Below are 17370 nucleotides of genomic sequence, written 5' to 3'. Positions count from 1 at the left end.
TAAGAGGAAGAGGACTCCAGGTTTAGGGCTACCAAGTTGGCCCAAAACGAATGTTCCTAATCTGTCAGCCCGCTTGATGTGCGATAATACCATATGTACCGTAGCTTTGGCTACATACAGTATACTGCGCTGAACCAATCACGATGAGTGATGTATTCTACTAATTAATAAAAAGCCTGCTCAGATTGGCAGAGTTAGAGAGGGGGGCTGATAATGTTACAACCTCTGACTCAGCCAATCCGAGCTGGCTTTGTATTTATTAAAAGAATATATTGCTCGCCATGTTTGGCTCAGCGCGGTATACTGTATGTAGCCAAAGTTACGGTACATACAGTATTACCGCACATCCAGCAGGCTGACAGATTAGGAACATTCGTTTTGGGCCAGCTTGGTAGTCCTAAACCTGGAGTTCGTTAATGTTCACATTTTATACTCGGCGTATAAGATGACCCCCCATTTTTGGGGGAAGTTTTAAGGTTAAAAAGTCGTCTTATATGGAAGCATATACGGTACATTGCCCTATTTTTGCATGGCAGTTTACACACTACATACAATTAATATTTTTTTTTTTTTTACTTATACATTTTAACTTCTAAAATAGACCAGTGGTCTCAAAGCTGTGGCCCATGTGCTGGATTCAGCCCTTTGCTTGCCTTTATCCAGGCCTTAGGTCACTATTCCTGCCCTGATACAAGGCATTATTCCTCCTTGACACCAACACCAACCTACTAACATTATGCCTCCCATAGACATCAATAATGGAGCACTATTTCTCCCATTAATATCAATGACGAGGTACTTTTCCTCATCCTACTGACCATTGGCATTATGTTTTTTTTTTTTACTCTCACTGACCACCAAGCCTGAGGTATTGGTTACTTCCACTGATGGTGGGGCATTTTCCAATCCCATTGGGCACAGTCCTGACCCCCTAAAAATGGAAGGACTGCAAAGTGGCCCTTTTGTTCAGAAAGTTTGGAGACGCCTCATAGAACCATAATTTATCTCTTTTTTTATCTCTCTTTTCTATTTCAAACACATGCACTCATGCACACATATAACAAAATTGGAGTTTGTCTGTTGATGGGATATTCCATGTAACCATTAAATTTGAAGTTTAAGGTTAGAATTTGCTGAGGTCTAATTGCTTGCCCTAATATTTGAACAGCTACATAAAGAGGACAAATATGATATGTGTCATAGATTTAAGCTAATGGATAAGTTAACCTTTGTAAAAAAAAAATAAATGCACATCTTTTTTGCAGGTTAAAAAATTTGCATTTATTATCATTTTTACTTGAAGTCAGCAAAGCATTGCACCCGCAGTCGACAGATCGCGAGTGCAATGCCTGGATCTTGCAGACTGTTCGTGTATCTGTCTGCCCGTACCTTATATAAGTAAGCAGTTACACAATGACAGGAAGCATCAATGAACTCCCTCTAGAGCTCATAAGCACCCTGGTAGTTAATTGAGAACGTCAAGCCGTCAGCAGTACTTCTTATAGTTCTCCCATGCACAGAACTCTGTAAATGAATGACATGGTTGGGTGAGCGGAGCCCCGCATGGCTGCATTTTTTTAAAATTGTGACAGTGGGTGTAGGGAGGGGATCCCCGGCCTGCTGTCACAACAGGGAATCTGAAGGGTGCAGGGGCTTCTGCAACAGTAACATGTTTCATGTTACACGCTGAATACGGGTTCAACTTGTCCTTTAAAGAACTTTGTATTAATAGAAGCTCAAATATTACAGAGTAAAGATTTCATAATTTGCTTCTTGTGGTGTTGAAATATGGTTGACTGCTTTAAAATTACTTCTTCACTCATCCTAAAGTTATAAAACCTTTGGTTCTTCTACCTCTCTCCACATTTACTGAGTTGACTACCTCCTCATGGTTACAGCTTGCATCTCTTTGATCCCACTCCCTGGGTCATTGACGTTATCGTTATTACATCTGTAATTCTGGTTGTGTTTCATTACTTTTGGTGACATTGCCTTTCTATAAGGACAGCAGACCGCAGGTTGCGCCTCCTTCCACGGGCGCAGCGAGCTCCCTTTTAGGGGTGCCTGAGTGTTGGCTGCACTCGCTGAGTCTCCCATCTCGGTCACCAATTTCGCTAACCCTATACCTGATTATCGAAATGGCCTGTCACATTTACAGTAACCAGTTTAACTCTGTTATTGGTATTACGCTAGTTCTCTCTCCTTTGTAAGTTGTACTATGTACGTTGTATTTACCCAGATTCTTGAATAAAATGTTTGAACAAGGAGAAAACCCTTGGTTCTTCTATAGCTATTATATTCTCTAACTGAAAAGATGGGCATCTGTAACTAGCCAAAGAGTATGATTCACAAGAAGGGTAAGGAGCTTTGATGCTGGTGTTGAAAATCATACTGGAAAGAAGAACATGCCAGAAGTGGTAAGATAAAGGTTCAGTCTGTCTGCAGGCAGTTACTGTTCCCACAATGTGATCACAACTAAATGTATTTAATACATGTGTATGCTTACAAAAATGAAGTAGCAACTCTCCGTCAAGCCCTATATGTTAATTTCCAACACTGCATTGAGAAACCATAGTTGGAAGTGGAAGGTGAATTGCTTCTGGAAACACAGAGAATTATCCCAGAACTTATGAAAAATAAAACACCAAATAATGTACTGTATATGTATGCAATCAGCAGAAAAAAAATATAAATATTTTTGAGATGCATGCTTTTGAAAATAGCTGAATTTCATAAAAAAAAAAAAAAATAATAATAATAATAGATAATACATTTTTTTAAAAAATTTTTTTTTTTAAACAAACTTAACAGAATCAGAGAATTCTTCAGTGGCTTTATTGTTATGAAATTCATTATCAACATCAACTTAACAGTATGTTTTATAAAGTTTAGTCGTCGCAATGATGGATTTAGATAGAGGATGTTATTTAAATTTGACTGAACACTCAGAGGCAGATTAACAAAAACTAGAAAACTGGAGCAACCGTTGGCAGGAACTAGTCAGGTTTCACCTCTTAGTTGAAGCAAGGCATTTGACAGGTCATTGTGGATAATTTGCACAGCTTTCTTTACTCCACTTTTTTTTTTAATTGTTTCCACAGTATCCTAAACAGACTATTGAATTTTCGTATATATATACCGTAGTGACTTGCTATGCATGTCTCTTGGAGTTAACATCCATTTCCTGTGTTCCTTTTAGGTTTCCACTGCAATGCCATGTATTATATTATCAACAATATAAGCCACTTAAAGTTGATTCATATGTTTTTGAAGCCCATTGGTATTTCTTTGGCTAATGGTTTACTGCTTTTCTCTTGGGCACCGCTCTATTTCTTCCCACTTATTAACTGAAGAATGGTCTGATCTTTATGCTCATCTTCTTCATTGAATACCAAGAACCCTTCCAGTTCATCCATACCACACCATCATCTGTTCCATGCCTTGTCATATCAAATGTGTAACTACCACCCCAGTAATATCTGCCATTGGGGTTAGCAGAGTGGCATCTATTGTACCACCATCCACCACCATCTTCTTTAGAGCACTGTTTGTTTGGATCTGCAGTTAACCTAGAGATAAAACAAATAGTATAGATTACTACCAAATGAATGAAACAATCTGCGCAAGATTTAATGATATTTCAGTTGTCAGAGAGGCCAATACTGTTTATCATTGTGGCCTTGCCATATTTTCGGTCGCTAGTTATTTTCACATCATTGATTGTCTATGCAGCGCTGTTCTATTTCAATATCAAATCCCGAAAATGTTATGTTTTTTTGGCCTGACCAGACTGGCCCTAGAGTGTATGTGGTTCTGCTTAAATTTGCGTGCTAAAGGAACTAAATTGTAAGCTCAAGGTAAAAGTAAATATGATTGGTCCATCGTAGTTCGTAAAGCAATGCATTACATCTCTGAGCCATATAAATATACACAAATTGTAAAAGAAAAAGATGAACTTCGTACTTACCATCCATCATTGTCTCTGTCGTATGTGCTGAAGTACATGCCATTGTGTATTGTCATGGTTTTGTTTTCTCCTTTCAGTTGTGATGCCCCTTCTAGAAGTGCATTGCCTGCATTTCCTTTGTAGCCACTGACAGAAAGCTGATATTTATTTGCCTCATTTTGTACAGTAAATGCGGTGTACTGAGCAGATACTTTTTGGCCATTCCAGTCTTCCATTTCAATCAAAGCTTCAGTGGGTCCCAGATTTGTAAGTTGACTAATCTTGTCATTACCCACCCAGAATTCACCTAAGAAAGCAATAAGGGCTTAGTATGATTATAATAACTTCCCTATGCAGTGTTCTGGTGTTGCTTAAAACAACAAACTTAAGCTTAAAGTAGTTTAGAAATATCTGTCACTCAAAGCTCTAAAAAGTTCTATAGCAGCCAGGAAGTGTTCATAAAAAGTGTTCATAAAAATATTTCTCAGTATTTATTTGTGAAACACTAAGGCATGCTTATATATATATATAGATCTATATAGATATATATCTATATCTATATAGATAGATAGATATATAGATAGATAGATATACCCTTGTATTCTACAGTGCGCATTCACTAATGTGCGAATTACTGTAGTATTAATTAGCACATAAAAGAAAGTATCTTCAATAAGAATTTTATGGGCACCACCAAAAAAAGATGACTGCTAAGCTCCACAAGTCATTAGTCACTCAGTACAACAGCTACAATCATTGATTCCAGAAAATCCCTGCTTAAAGTAGTTGTAAAGAGTAAAGGTTTTTTACCTTCATGAATTCTATACATGAAGGTAAAAAACCTTCAGTGGGCAGCGCCCCCCTTAGCCACTCCTAATACTTACCTAAGCCTCATCCCAATCCAGCGATGTGCACGAGAGCGGAGGCTGTCCCGGGTCTCTCCCTCCTGATTGACTGAGATGCAGCAGCAGGAAGCATTGGCTCCCACTGCTGTCAGTCCCAGCCAGTGAAGGGGGAGCAGGGGGTGGGGCAGAGCCACGCTCTCTCTGTGTCTGGATACAGAGATCCAGCTCAGGAATAAGCATGCATGAGTGACCCAATAGTAAGCGGCTTCCTATATGGGCCCTCCGCAAGGGGAGGGGCCAAGAGTGCAGGTGGAGGACCTGAGAAGAGGAGGATCAGGGCAAAACCATTACACAGAGCAGGAGAGTATGACATGTTTCTTTTTTTTTTTTTTCCTTTAATCACTTTAAGGGTATCAATCTAGACTTTTTAGGGCCTGTGTCGATGGGCTTTGGACTGTGTCAATGAATTCTCAATGATGCAAATTGATGTAAAAAACAAGCTTGAAGCTGCTTTTGTACTCCCACTGCCTTGTCTTGGGGGAGTATGGTTCTGACACAAACAATAGGCCATCAACAAAGGCCTTATAAATGCTTGTCACATATATAGAAGAAAAGATTTTTAGATATAGTCTAACAAAAGTAGGGAACTCTGCTACTACAACTCTGTACCTCTTATGCAAGTCTTTTCCAGGGTCAGATATTCCCTTTACAATTGAAGTTAAAGGGGGGATTTACTAAAATTGGAGGGAGAAAAATCTGGTGCAACGGTGTCAGCTTCCAGGTCTTGTTGTCAAAACCTAATTGAACAAGTTGAAATTAGAAGCTGATTTGCTACCATGCACGGCTGCACCAGATACTGAGTGCCCCAGTTTGCGTAAATCCCCCCCTAAGTGTCTTACGTAATGATGCATTTAGTAGGATGTCAAGGTGCATGGCCTTTCTAGGTGTGCTCTGCCATCATTGGCATATTTGCCCATGTTTGGACTTATATTAATTCCTGTTTTGGACAGTATTTCAAAGATTCTAATTACATCACAAGTAAAATACAAAATTTTTACAATATGTTATCTCCATCAAATTCGCTTGTTCATCTGCGATTTCTGGTTTGGGCAGATTGACTTACTTATCCCATGTGGTGCATATTTAGAATAAAATAGATACCTTCAATTTTCACCTATGTAACGTATTCTGTTGGAAAAACCTGAAATGTATATAAATTAAGCATACCTGGCATGTCACAGATTCCTTTTCCGCCATCACGAGCAACATTTCCAAATCCATTCTTGTAGGAATCCCATGTTCTACCAAAGCCAACACTGCCATCTTGTCTATTCTGGATCAGAGTCCATCCTGAGAGATTGCATAAATTAAAGGTATTGAGTATACAGTATATGAAACACTTCTAATTTTTCTGCATGCTTCCAAAAGTCCTAATCCACAAAACATGTGCAGAAATATACAAAGAACAGGAGAAAACTGATATTAGGCAGTGGTCAGATATAAGCAAGCAATCCAATTGTAAAGTAAACTCGGTAAAGAAAAGAAAAAACTAGCACATTATGTGAAAATTATCCCCTAAACGAAGCCCTATAGCGTTGCGTTGTTACCGCTTACAGGGCCCCCATCTTCACCAGGTCTTCCTTATGGGTAGACGGGCTTTGGTCCTTTGATTGGACGAGCTGCTATGACATCACTCCTGTGCATGCGCACATGAGCCGCTGTTCATGGCACAGGGCTCTGAACGCCACAGATGCTATTTCTTCAGAGCGAATGCACCGGCGCATTCACAAGTAGATATCTCCTAAACAGTGCATGATTGGTTCATATTTACTATACCTATAGTTAAGCTTTATTATAGGCTTACCTATAGGTAAAAATCAACCAAGGGAGATTACTCCCACTTTAAAGCAAACCCATGCATTGTCTATACATTGCAAGACAACAGGTTCAGTTATCGTCACATACTCACCTTCTTCTCATTCCCTTGGTTCTTTATTCAGCCACTCGGGGGGAAGAGACAAAACCTTGAGTAAGGTTCAAGATGTGATTAAGAGAGGGCTGCAGAATCATAAAGGGCTGCAAAATCTACCCCTGACCCCATGCTCACCAAGCTTTAGCACTGTCATGTGGGGTGAAGAGGAATTCGTCATATGCTATGTTATACCTGAAAGTATTTTATTTACTCCTGAAAGCCAATCACATAGCCAAAAGCAAGTGGATGGAGAATATGTGCTGCTGGGAAAGGGCAATTTACGGTGTGCCAAAACCCTAAAGTTAAATTTAATACAGGCATGCCTCCCTTTCAATAAAACTTTTGATGTCCTCTTTTTTAAAGCAAGTCTTTTATTGTGTCTAATTTTATCTGGTGATTCTGCCAGGCAAAATCCCGCTTCAGAACTTTCTCTTGTAGGTATGAGTGTCTCACTGCGGAGGAGGTGTTGTTGCCCTTTGCAGAACTCCTGAGAAGAACTACAGGCTGACATGTTGACACATAGGGGTTGATTTACTAGAGGCAAAAGTTCTTTGCACTTTGCAATGTACAGTTGCACTCTGCAAATGCAGTTGCTTCAGAGCTTAGTAAATGAGCAGAAACTCTGCTGACTTCTATCATCCAATCATGTGCAAGCAAAAATACTGTTTTTTTGTTAATTTTCCTTCCATGTGATTGGATACTCTTTGCAAAGTGAAGCCTTACCTCGTTTACTAAGCTCTGAGGCAACTGCACTTACAGGGGACAACTGCACTTTGCAAAGTGCACAGTCTATTTACCTTTAGTAAATCAATCCCATAGTGCACTGGCACTGTGTGACAACAAAAGAGACCAGCCTACTTATCACAGATTGTATGCAGGCCCTTGATGCATCATGGGACATATGGATCCATGGTATCTGAGAAGTGTGGTGCAATCATAGCTAGCTGCTGAGATCATGCTTTTATAAATGTCTAGTAGTGTATAATAATTTTTAGTGAAAGGCTTTACATGTACTTTAAATTAATATATTGGTTTTTCTTGTGATCTATTGCCATCTACAAGCTTTGTATTAAATATGTCCTATTACAGTACAACATGCACTTTTAGCTTCTTACCTCCATCCTGTGTGGTCATGTCACAGTAAACTTTGAATGGTCGGAAGAATCCATCTGGTTGAATGAGGTACATCTCTGATGTCTCTCCACCCTTCCTGTAGATTTCTTCGCACTCTGCAATAATACATGGACATTTAGTTTGCAATTGATAGAAGAACAGCAAAGGAAGATGATTATTCACTTAGAGGACAACTTTTGTTTTGTTGCCAATTGTGGAGAAGCTGGGCACTACCACATTTTTAATATGTAATTTTTTTTTTTTTCAATTATGCTAGGACAAGCAATTAGTGCCATTGAGCTTTTCCTGCAGCCAGGAGTGAGTTTACAGGGCTGTACTGTCAAGGACATAGTATTAATGTCTATGGCAGTGAAAGGGTTGATATATCATTGGAAGTATTTTGTTATGTCTGTTTGATAAGTGCAAAAAAAAGTTGTCAGTAAGGGTCCTTGTGAAAGGTCCGCTGCGGGACTTTTTTTTTTTTTTCCACGGAGCGGATGACATTGTGTCATCCGCTCCGTGTGCCTGCATATCTTCCTATCCGTTTGCGGATGATATGCGGACATAATGTAAGTATATGGCACTGCGGATGTCAGCGGATGACACCGCTGACATCCGATTTTCCTTCCTTTCCGTTTTTTACACGGAAGAAAAAATGGGGTTCTGTTCCATTCGAAAAAACGGAACAGAACTGAAAGGAGGAAAATCGGATGTCAGCAGATGGTATTCCGCTGACATCCGCAGTGCCATTCACTTACATTATGTCCGCAAATCATCCGCAAACGGATGGGATGATTTGCGGACACACGGAGCGGCCGTGTGAAAGGACCCTAATTCAGAGCTGTCCTGTATCCATCTCCTGAGTTATCTAAAAGAGCCCTCCTAGTTATTATCTTGGACTACAGAATAATTAGTCTTTGTGTTGTGGGGAGCTGACAGTAGGAGTGGTTGAGTGGTTTAGCAAAAGACACTGGGCAGGATTGACAACACTCAATCCACAAAAAGCTGTGTGTTGTTAGGACTTAGGAATTCCATAGACAATTTGATTTTCTTTCCAGCACAATAAATCACACGGTATCACCATCAACATAGTTAGTATTGATTGGGGGAATGCCTTCCCTAGTGCCATTGTGTTCTGCCGGTGGGGGTGGGGGTGTTGGCGCAGGGAGGCTTACCAGCCTGGTAGAACACAATGGGGTTGATTTACTAAAACTAGATAGTGGAAAATCTGGTGGAACTGTGCATTGTAGCCAATCCTCTTCTAACTTCATCTTGTTCAGTTAAGCTGATAAAAAAAAAACCCGGAAGCTGATTGGCTTCTATGCAGGGCTGCACCAGATTTTGCACTCTCCAGTTTTAGTAAATCAACCCCAATGATTACTGCTAGCGGTTATAGCTGCAAGTAGTAATTGCATGCCAAAAATCTGGCAGGCTGGTTGTACTGAAGTTGATCAGTGCCCATACATGGATTGAATCTTGGCCGGTCCCTGCTGAATCGGCAGAGATTCAATTCATGTATAGCGGCTGGGTAGGAGCTGAATGAATTTCTGGCAGACCAAAAGGCTTCTTTAAGTTTAAACATGGGAATATGTGTATGTATTGCAGACATGTACTGCAAATATTTTGTTTACATTGATATATGCTTTAACAGCATTTCAGTATGTGTATGACTAAATTGCAGTTATGCTTTAAATTATTTCAGAAAAAAAATAACTGGTTTTAATATATATATATATAAATCCTAAAAAAAAATCTAATGCTATTACTTCTACATTCTTCTTACTGATCTGGCTAGATTGTGTGCAGTAAGATAACATTACATGAAGAAATAGGATATAGAGTACCTTTGCCAGATACCACTGGAATATTGCAGGATGAAACACATGGAGACTTGCAGTTCTCGACCTGGGTGGATATGGTGGCTTCCAGTTTCTGGATTTTGGATCGTAGGTTTTCCAACACCTGGCGGAGGATACGGATGTTGGATGGGATGCTGTTGTCCAGATTTTCTTTGATATAGGTATACTGCTCCTCCAGATCTTCACTGTATTCATTTACAACATTCTGATTATCTGATAAAGAAAGATGTCACAGTTAAACTATCACATATAGCAATGTGATCATTGAAATTAATAGGAAGCACCTCTAAAGCGCCTAAAAAGCGCTTCAAAAGTGGCTCAAAATGGTTCTTGAAGCAGTTTTCGAGTCATATGACCTTAAAAAAAAGTGCAGCGCTAATTGTTTTTTTTTTTAAAGCCCGTGATGTGTGAAACACACTCAGACAACAACCAGGTGCAAAAAAAAAAAGTGCACACACAAAACGTGAGGACACAAAAAGTGCACAGGACGTACACATGGACCTCCTCCGAAGAGGGGGGGCCCTTGCCCTGACCACCCGGGACTCATGGCTCCTGACAGGGACTGAGATACTCACTGGTCCATCAGCCGAAATCCGGCTGACCCCATTCTCTGGGAGGTCTGCCAAAACAGACCAACCCCAAGTCCTAGGTGGGGCTCCCCCAAAGAGAGACCCCATGAGATAGGGCAAACTAAGCCAGAAGGCCATATCCACCCCCTCTCAAAACTTTCAGGGCAGGCAGAGGACCTACACCCTACTAATAAAAAAAAATGTGACAAACACACAAATAAAAGTGGGGAAAGGGAAGTGGAGAAGTGCAATAGTACCATGGTGTGATATCATGGCAGGCCCTTCATCCAGGAATCAAAAATTCATCTGGTCCTAGCCAAAAGGCCCAGCCCTAGAGTCAGGTGCGAAAAAAGTTTTTCATGGGGCAGTGGCCTTGGTGCCAATAAAATCAAAGTGAACCCTATACGCAGTGAGTATACAGCACCCCTGGACAGCCACCCCCAAGGGGCCCAAGGGGCACATACACCATGGGCTTCTTTCACAGCCCAGGTCTTCCACCAGACCATTCTCTTTCCATTCCACAGGAAGGTATCAGAACTTAGAGAGCTTAGGGAGAGCCTTGCCTACAACTGGGGACAAGCACAAGGAGGAAAAAGGTCCTCCCACCGCCCCCACTGTTCCCACCTAATTACATCAGGGAAATACTAATTGGCTCCCCAATTGGCGAAAGGGAGTCATGCTTCTTTCGATGCCGCACTTGATCTTAGCCAAAAGGCCGAGAAGCAGTGCCTAAAAAGCGCATTTTATGGGCAGTTTTCAAGCGCTCAAGTGCCTCAGTGTGAAAGGGCTCTAAAATTTATATGTAAAGCTTTTGAAGCATTTTGTAAGCATTGCTGTATCTGTCATGATTTTTTAAAACCATATTTGTAGATTTTAGGGAATTTAGACACAAGTATGGAGGAAAAATCTAAAATGCAAGAAAATGGAACTCCAAAAACATACAAGCACAAAAGTGAAAAAAAAAAAAAAAAACACATTTTAAAAAAAGGCACATATTTGCTTTGTGTTTAAATTTTGCAATGGAATGAACAAAGAATGATGTGTCATTTGAGTTACTTTGAGATTGCTGCTGTCTTTCCTTCACTTTGTCTCCAAGCAGGGAAGCATACTTGTAGATATTGGTTGATGAGTGTGAAAGAGTCTCTACTCTGGGCCGTACTGAAATCAGGGCATCTTTCACAGTCTTCTCTTGTTTCAGAACAGCCTTCTTCAGTTCACAACCAGTTGGACATAATACTCCCTATAGAACAATGAAATAACAGACCATTAAATATAAAGGAAAAGTTGCCAAAACACCTAACTATAGGCTACCCCATTGTCACTCACTCTGTAGAACTGACACCTTGTTATCAGACTATTCCAATTATAAAGATAATTATTTTTTAACCACTTGACTTCCGAAAGATTTACCCCCCCCTCATGACCAGGCCACTTTTTGCGATACGGCACTGTGTTACTATACGGCCATGCAACCCTATACCCAAACAAAATGAATGTGTTTTTTATTTTTTTGCGATATAAACAAAAAAAGACCAACAATTTTGAAAAAAAAAAAAAACAATATTTTTTTTTCTTTTTGCTCTAAAACATATCCAATTAAAAAAAATGAAAAGATTTAGCATATATTGATTGGTTTACGGGAGCGTTATAGCATCTACAATCTATGGGATGTATACTGGAATATTTATTTATTTTTATACTAGAAATGGCGGCATTCAGCGACTTATAGCAGGACTGCAATATTGCAGTGGACAATCGGACACTAACTGACACTTTTGACTCTTTGCGGAACAAGTGACACTAACAAAGTGATCAGTGCTAAAAATATGCACTATCACTGTACTAATGACACTGGCTGGGAGGGGGGTTAAACATCTAGGGTGATTTAAGGGTTAACTGTGTGCCTAGCCAGTGTTTGTGTGTACTATGTGTGCTTCTTTTGCTAGGGGATGAGATGAATTTGCGCCCCTGCTTTGCAGGGACAGAGAATTAATTCCTCCCACCCTGTCTACATAGGCAGATCCCTGTTCTGTGTTGTATACTGCAGATCGGCTTCTGCTATGAATACTTACAGCCGAAGTGGCGCGCCAGCGGCACGCATGCGCCCCCTGCTGGGCGGAAGTGCGGGATCAAGTACATATATACATGATCTGGTACCAGTTCTCTCTTTTAAGGATCCTATAACGGTTTGCTTTTCATCTTTACATTTCTTTGAAGCATAATACAGTCTTACCATTTCTTCATATGCATGTGTACAGCCTCCTTCATCAGGAAATACAACGGCTTCCTTCTTCTGTCCTTTTGCTGGAGGTTTGGTGGGACGTGGTCTGTAGCCACTTCCACTTACAGGAGGTGGAGGGGGTCTTCGAGTGGGTGCTGGTCTTTGCCCAGATTGAAGTGGGCGATGTCCTCTGGCATCAACTCCTGATTCTGAAACCACCTAAAATGTGCCAATAAATATTCAATAAATCCCTAAATTATTTCCTTCTAAACTTTGCCTTCTTCTCCCTCACACAATGTAGAAATTGCACTATGCTTGAAACAGAGGAATCATGATAAATGTATTTTCCTTATGAAGGCTTATTTATGTATTTAAAAAACAGGTCATTGATTAGCAGTATTCTATTTATTTACTTTCCTAATTGAGAGCCCATTCCTCCATACACCTTTTTTTATCATGAAACTCAAACAAACACGACTATGACTCATAACAAACAATCATAAATCATCTCATAAAATGGAACTTTACCATTATCCTAAAAATGACAACAGAGTCTTCTTAAATCCAGCCATACATGGATAGAAATCCGTCAGTTCAGCAGTTTCTGTCCGAATTTCAATCCATGTATGGGCATCCTGGTTGTACACATGTTGATCCATCGGTTGACTTGAGTACAACCAGCCTGTTGGGTTTTTCTTGAATGATTCGTACCACCGGTTATAACCGGCAACAATTATCAATGTGTTCTGCCGGCAGGTAAGACTCCCCGCCAGCAGAACACAGTAGCACTGCGGGAGGGATTCCCCCATCAGCATTGACTGGGGAATCGACAAATTTTCATTCCTTCCACCCGTGGTGGTGGAAGGAAAAGCAATTGCATAATGTAGGGCTAACCTTAGAAATGTTTAGTAATGGCAATCTACAAATGGATACTTATAGATAATTACAGGCTTTTTATTCTTTGCGTACCTTATTTTTCTTTTCCTTACCATTCTTCTTAGCAACCATTTTTACTAAGGACCTAGAACTAAGGACCTAGAATTCTAGACTTCCTAGAATTTTGCCTAAAACTCCGAGTCTGCCTCCTGGAATATTGGACAGGAACTTCCCAGGATGCAGCTTCGAGGCCATAGTTATAATATCAAGTGCCTCACTCAACCAGGAAGTGGAAAAGGTAATTGTAAGCAAAAGCAAAAATGTTTGTTTAAAGCGGAACTATACTCACCTTGGCTCCAGCGAAGCGGTGTCCTGGAGCTCCCAGCCAGCCACTGACATCTTCGAGCGGCCAACTTCTATGTATCGATCACCAGCCACTTTTATTGGTTGGGCGATATGACGTCACTCCTGCATGTGCGCGGGGGGTGCAGTCAGCATTTTGGAATTTATTCAGTGAGTTGCGCATGTGCAGCTCACTATACAGGGTTTAACAGGCAGGTAGGTAACATTAATTGCAGAAGAGATAGCATGCCTCCTCTGCATTAAAAATCCTGCCTGCCTGTCCATTTTTATTTCTTACATAAAGTTCCACTTTAATATGGTTCTAAAGTCTAAAGGTTTTTTACCTTAATGCATTTAGTGCATTATGTTAAAAAAAAAACGTTTGTATAGGAGAACCATTCCCTGTCCCTCCTTATACTTACCTGAGCCCATTCATGATCCAGCGCTGTGCATGAGAGCCAAGGCTCTCCCGGCTCTCCGGGCTCTGCCCCTCTTCTCTGGGCAAATAGATAGCAGCAGGAGCCATTGGCTCTAGCTGCTGTCATTCAAATGCTGTGATGAGGAGAGAGGGTGGGGTCGAACCGCCCAGACTGTGTCAATTGACTCGGGAGAGGTGTTCCCATAGGGAGCAGCTTCACATGGGGGCACTCGCTAAAGAGGAGGAGCCAGGAGCGCTGGCGGGGGAACCCAGTAGAAGAGGATCGAAGCTTCTCTGTGCAAAACCAGGGCACAGAGCAGGTAAGTATAACATGTTTATTATTTTGATGTCACTTTAACTACATAATGTAAGATAATTTCATATCAGCATGCAGAGCTGTAAACTGATGTGGTTTTTAATGAAAGGGAGAAAAGGTCCATTATAACTGATCTGACTACAGATAACTAAAATATGATTGACTTTTTGGGAATGCTGCACTGTTTTATTAAATGAGCTTGAAAACAGCCCTGTGGTTGCTATTGTGCATCAATGGCTAGTTTATCTAGCCAAAGATATAGCAGTGATGATATATATAAGTACCAGTGATGATTTATACTGTATATCTCTTCACTCACCCTTATACATTATTAGACTATATGTCCTAAAGTTTTGCTATCAACAAATATTCAGTTGTTCATTTATAACTTTTGTGAAATGAACTCAATGGACATATTAACAATATAACCCCTTACTTAGCACCATGTGCACTGCTTGCAGGCTTAAATGTTATCTGTCAGGATAGAAAATGGGAATGGCCATTGCAGAGGAAATCAGAGGGTTATCTGAAGTCCCATAGCTGCTGTTCTGTCCAGGGCCGCTGATAGGGGGAGACCACCAGTCCACCTGTAGGGGGCCCGGGCATACAGGGGGACCCCAAGAGCATGGGGAATTGGTGCGGTCGGGCGGAGGGGCAATTACAGAAGGAAGCCCTGTCGGGCTCTCTGCAGCAGCTAAAATCCTCTCAACAGGACGCTTTGAAAATCTATGTTTTAAGCAAATACTGGGACTCACAGCTTATTTATCACATCTTAAAATACTGTAAATCTCAAGCCATAACTTTTTTTTTATAGTTTTGGATAGAGTAGGAGGGTTTAGCCCCTCTGTCAGGTTTGTGTACCCTATGTGTACCCTTTGGGGAGATATCCCTGCAGTGGTGTATTTAGGTTTTGTGCTGCCCTAGGCCTGACTAAACTTGTGCACCCCCTAATTTAAATAACATACGGGCAGGTAGCAATGCGATCACTTTATGGGGTTGCCAGACTGATTTGCCTCCTGGACCCTGCCCTTCTGGCCCAATTCGCCCCATAAGACTGGCACTATACTAAAAGTGTAACGCAAGCCGGTGGGGACCTTTTTTGTGCAGGAGACGGGAAGAGGCAGATTTTTATTTAGTGTGGGGTGCATCTTTTTTGCTGCCCCCCCTGCAAAGTGCCGCCCTAGGCCTGGGCCTTGTCGGCCTAGGCCAAGATACAGCACTGTATCCCTGCACTTCCTGTCCCCAGAGGGTGAATTTCTAAAAAAACATTAGGGACATTCCAAACTTTGACAGCTAGCCCTGTAACAAGAATTCCCATTGGATGATATCCCCTCTGCCCCATATTCTGGTGACAGCCATAACATTTTGGATTCTCCCTTAAAAATAATAAGGTTAGAGTTTCTAAACAGGGTTATCATAGGTGGGCGCACAGGGTGTGTCGGATGTGCCTTGGCACACTGTAATCACTCCGTGTGGAGCAGATTCCCTCTGCTGCTTGTGCCCTGGTCCATTTAAACCCCTGATAGCTCACTAAACCCCCCCCCCCCCATGGAGCTTGTAAAAAAAAAAAAAATAATAATAATATTGATATTGTAAAAACAATAAAAAAATGAAATTGTGAAAAAAAAATAATAAAAATAAAAAAACTACTGACACCATCCACTACTACTGACACCAACCTCTGCCTACTGACACATCCACTGGTCTACTGACTGACACCATCCACTGTCCTACTGTCACCGTCCACACATACATGGGTTTGAGCTTTGGAGTGCACACCCTAATGCAATAGGCTGTGCGCAACTATGAGGATCACAGACAAAAATAAACATCTGAACGGGGTTATAATCCTTCCCCATTCTATCCTAAAATAGCAAAAGTTTTGCCTGAAGTTATCCTTTAAGTAGAAACAGTTCTATGTAGGCAAACAGCTACCATTCTGGAACTCAAAAATGACAGTTGAACAATAAAATTTGAATAAGTATATTAATAGTGTGGATACACTAGTGGTCTTTAATTAGGCATGGCAAATAAATGATGATGCTCATCATAGTAATTAATCAGATTTCACCTTTTATCGTGTTAGAGTGATGATTGCTGATTGATTGCTACAGGTTAGCGGCATTCCACCTCTTGCGTTTTACACTTGAGAGTGCAAAATCTGGTTCAGCTCTGCATAGAAACCAATGAGCTTCCAAGTTTTATTGTCAAAGCTTCATTGAACACGCTGAAGTTAGAAGCGGATTGGCTACCATGCACAGCTGCACCAGATTTTCCACTCTCCAGTTTTAGTAAATCAACCCCACTGTGCACTAGGTACCTTTAGGCTCCATTTCCACTATTGCGGCTACAAAGTCGCGCTACTTCTAGCTTGTTTGCGGCTACTTCCGGGGACTTCAGTGCGACTTGTCCCTCATTATAGAAGGAAGTCACACTGAAGTCGGCCCAAAAGTAGTGCAAAAACCTTTTTACAAGTCGCTGTGACTCAAGTCGCAGCAGTTAGAACGGGCCTAATTGAAAATAATGGGTTTTGATTTGTTGTGCGACTTGACATGTGTCAAGTCGCACTACAAGTCTCAATAGTGGAAACGGAGCCTTAAAGGGCAGATGAGGAAAGAGCTGACAGACTTTCTCAAACAATATCATACAAAGAACTCAATCTACAGAGCTTCCTTTAAATGCAACCCACCCAACCTACAATATACTTACAATTAAAACATTTGTGCAATATGAAAATATCATTCTTCAAAATATATTTGTATCAAATTCACTAATTTCTTTGAAGAATGTTGCTGTCACATTGTTAATGTATTAAATAGATGTTATAATTAGAGATAAAAATGTATTAAAAAGATGTTATAATTAGAGATAAAAATGTATTAAATAGATGTTA

General features: G+C 40.7%; 1 protein-coding gene across 1 annotated transcript; it reads right to left on the bottom strand.

Annotated features, from left to right (window-relative positions):
- Positions 1-2813: 2813 nt before the first annotated feature.
- On the bottom strand, positions 2814-12768 carry FGB (fibrinogen beta chain). The gene is made up of 7 exons (XM_082248141.1): positions 12538-12768; positions 11361-11544; positions 9721-9948; positions 7879-7992; positions 6019-6141; positions 3968-4253; positions 2814-3569 (listed from the first exon to the last, which is right to left on the bottom strand). Exons 1-7 carry the CDS (start codon positions 12538-12540, stop codon positions 3344-3346), a joined length of 1164 nt encoding a protein of 387 aa, XP_082104267.1. The 5' UTR covers positions 12541-12768; the 3' UTR covers positions 2814-3343.
- Positions 12769-17370: the final 4602 nt, after the last annotated feature.

Source organism: Pelophylax lessonae (genome assembly GCF_965119305.1).
Source record: "Pelophylax lessonae genome assembly, chromosome: 1".
NCBI classification, from domain to species: domain Eukaryota; kingdom Metazoa; phylum Chordata; class Amphibia; order Anura; family Ranidae; genus Pelophylax; species Pelophylax lessonae.
This window is presented reverse-complemented; position numbering and strand designations above follow the sequence as displayed.

Bases quoted from the DNA above. Each gene is read 5' to 3' on its own strand.
- FGB (XM_082248141.1), bottom strand. The intron at 9,949-11,360 runs GTAACTCAAATG...TTTCTTTATCAG, and splicing joins AAGACAGCAGCAATCTCAAA to ATAATCAGAATGTTGTAAAT. The intron at 6,142-7,878 runs GTAAGAAGCTAA...GCAATCTCTCAG, and splicing joins CATGACCACACAGGATGGAG to GATGGACTCTGATCCAGAAT.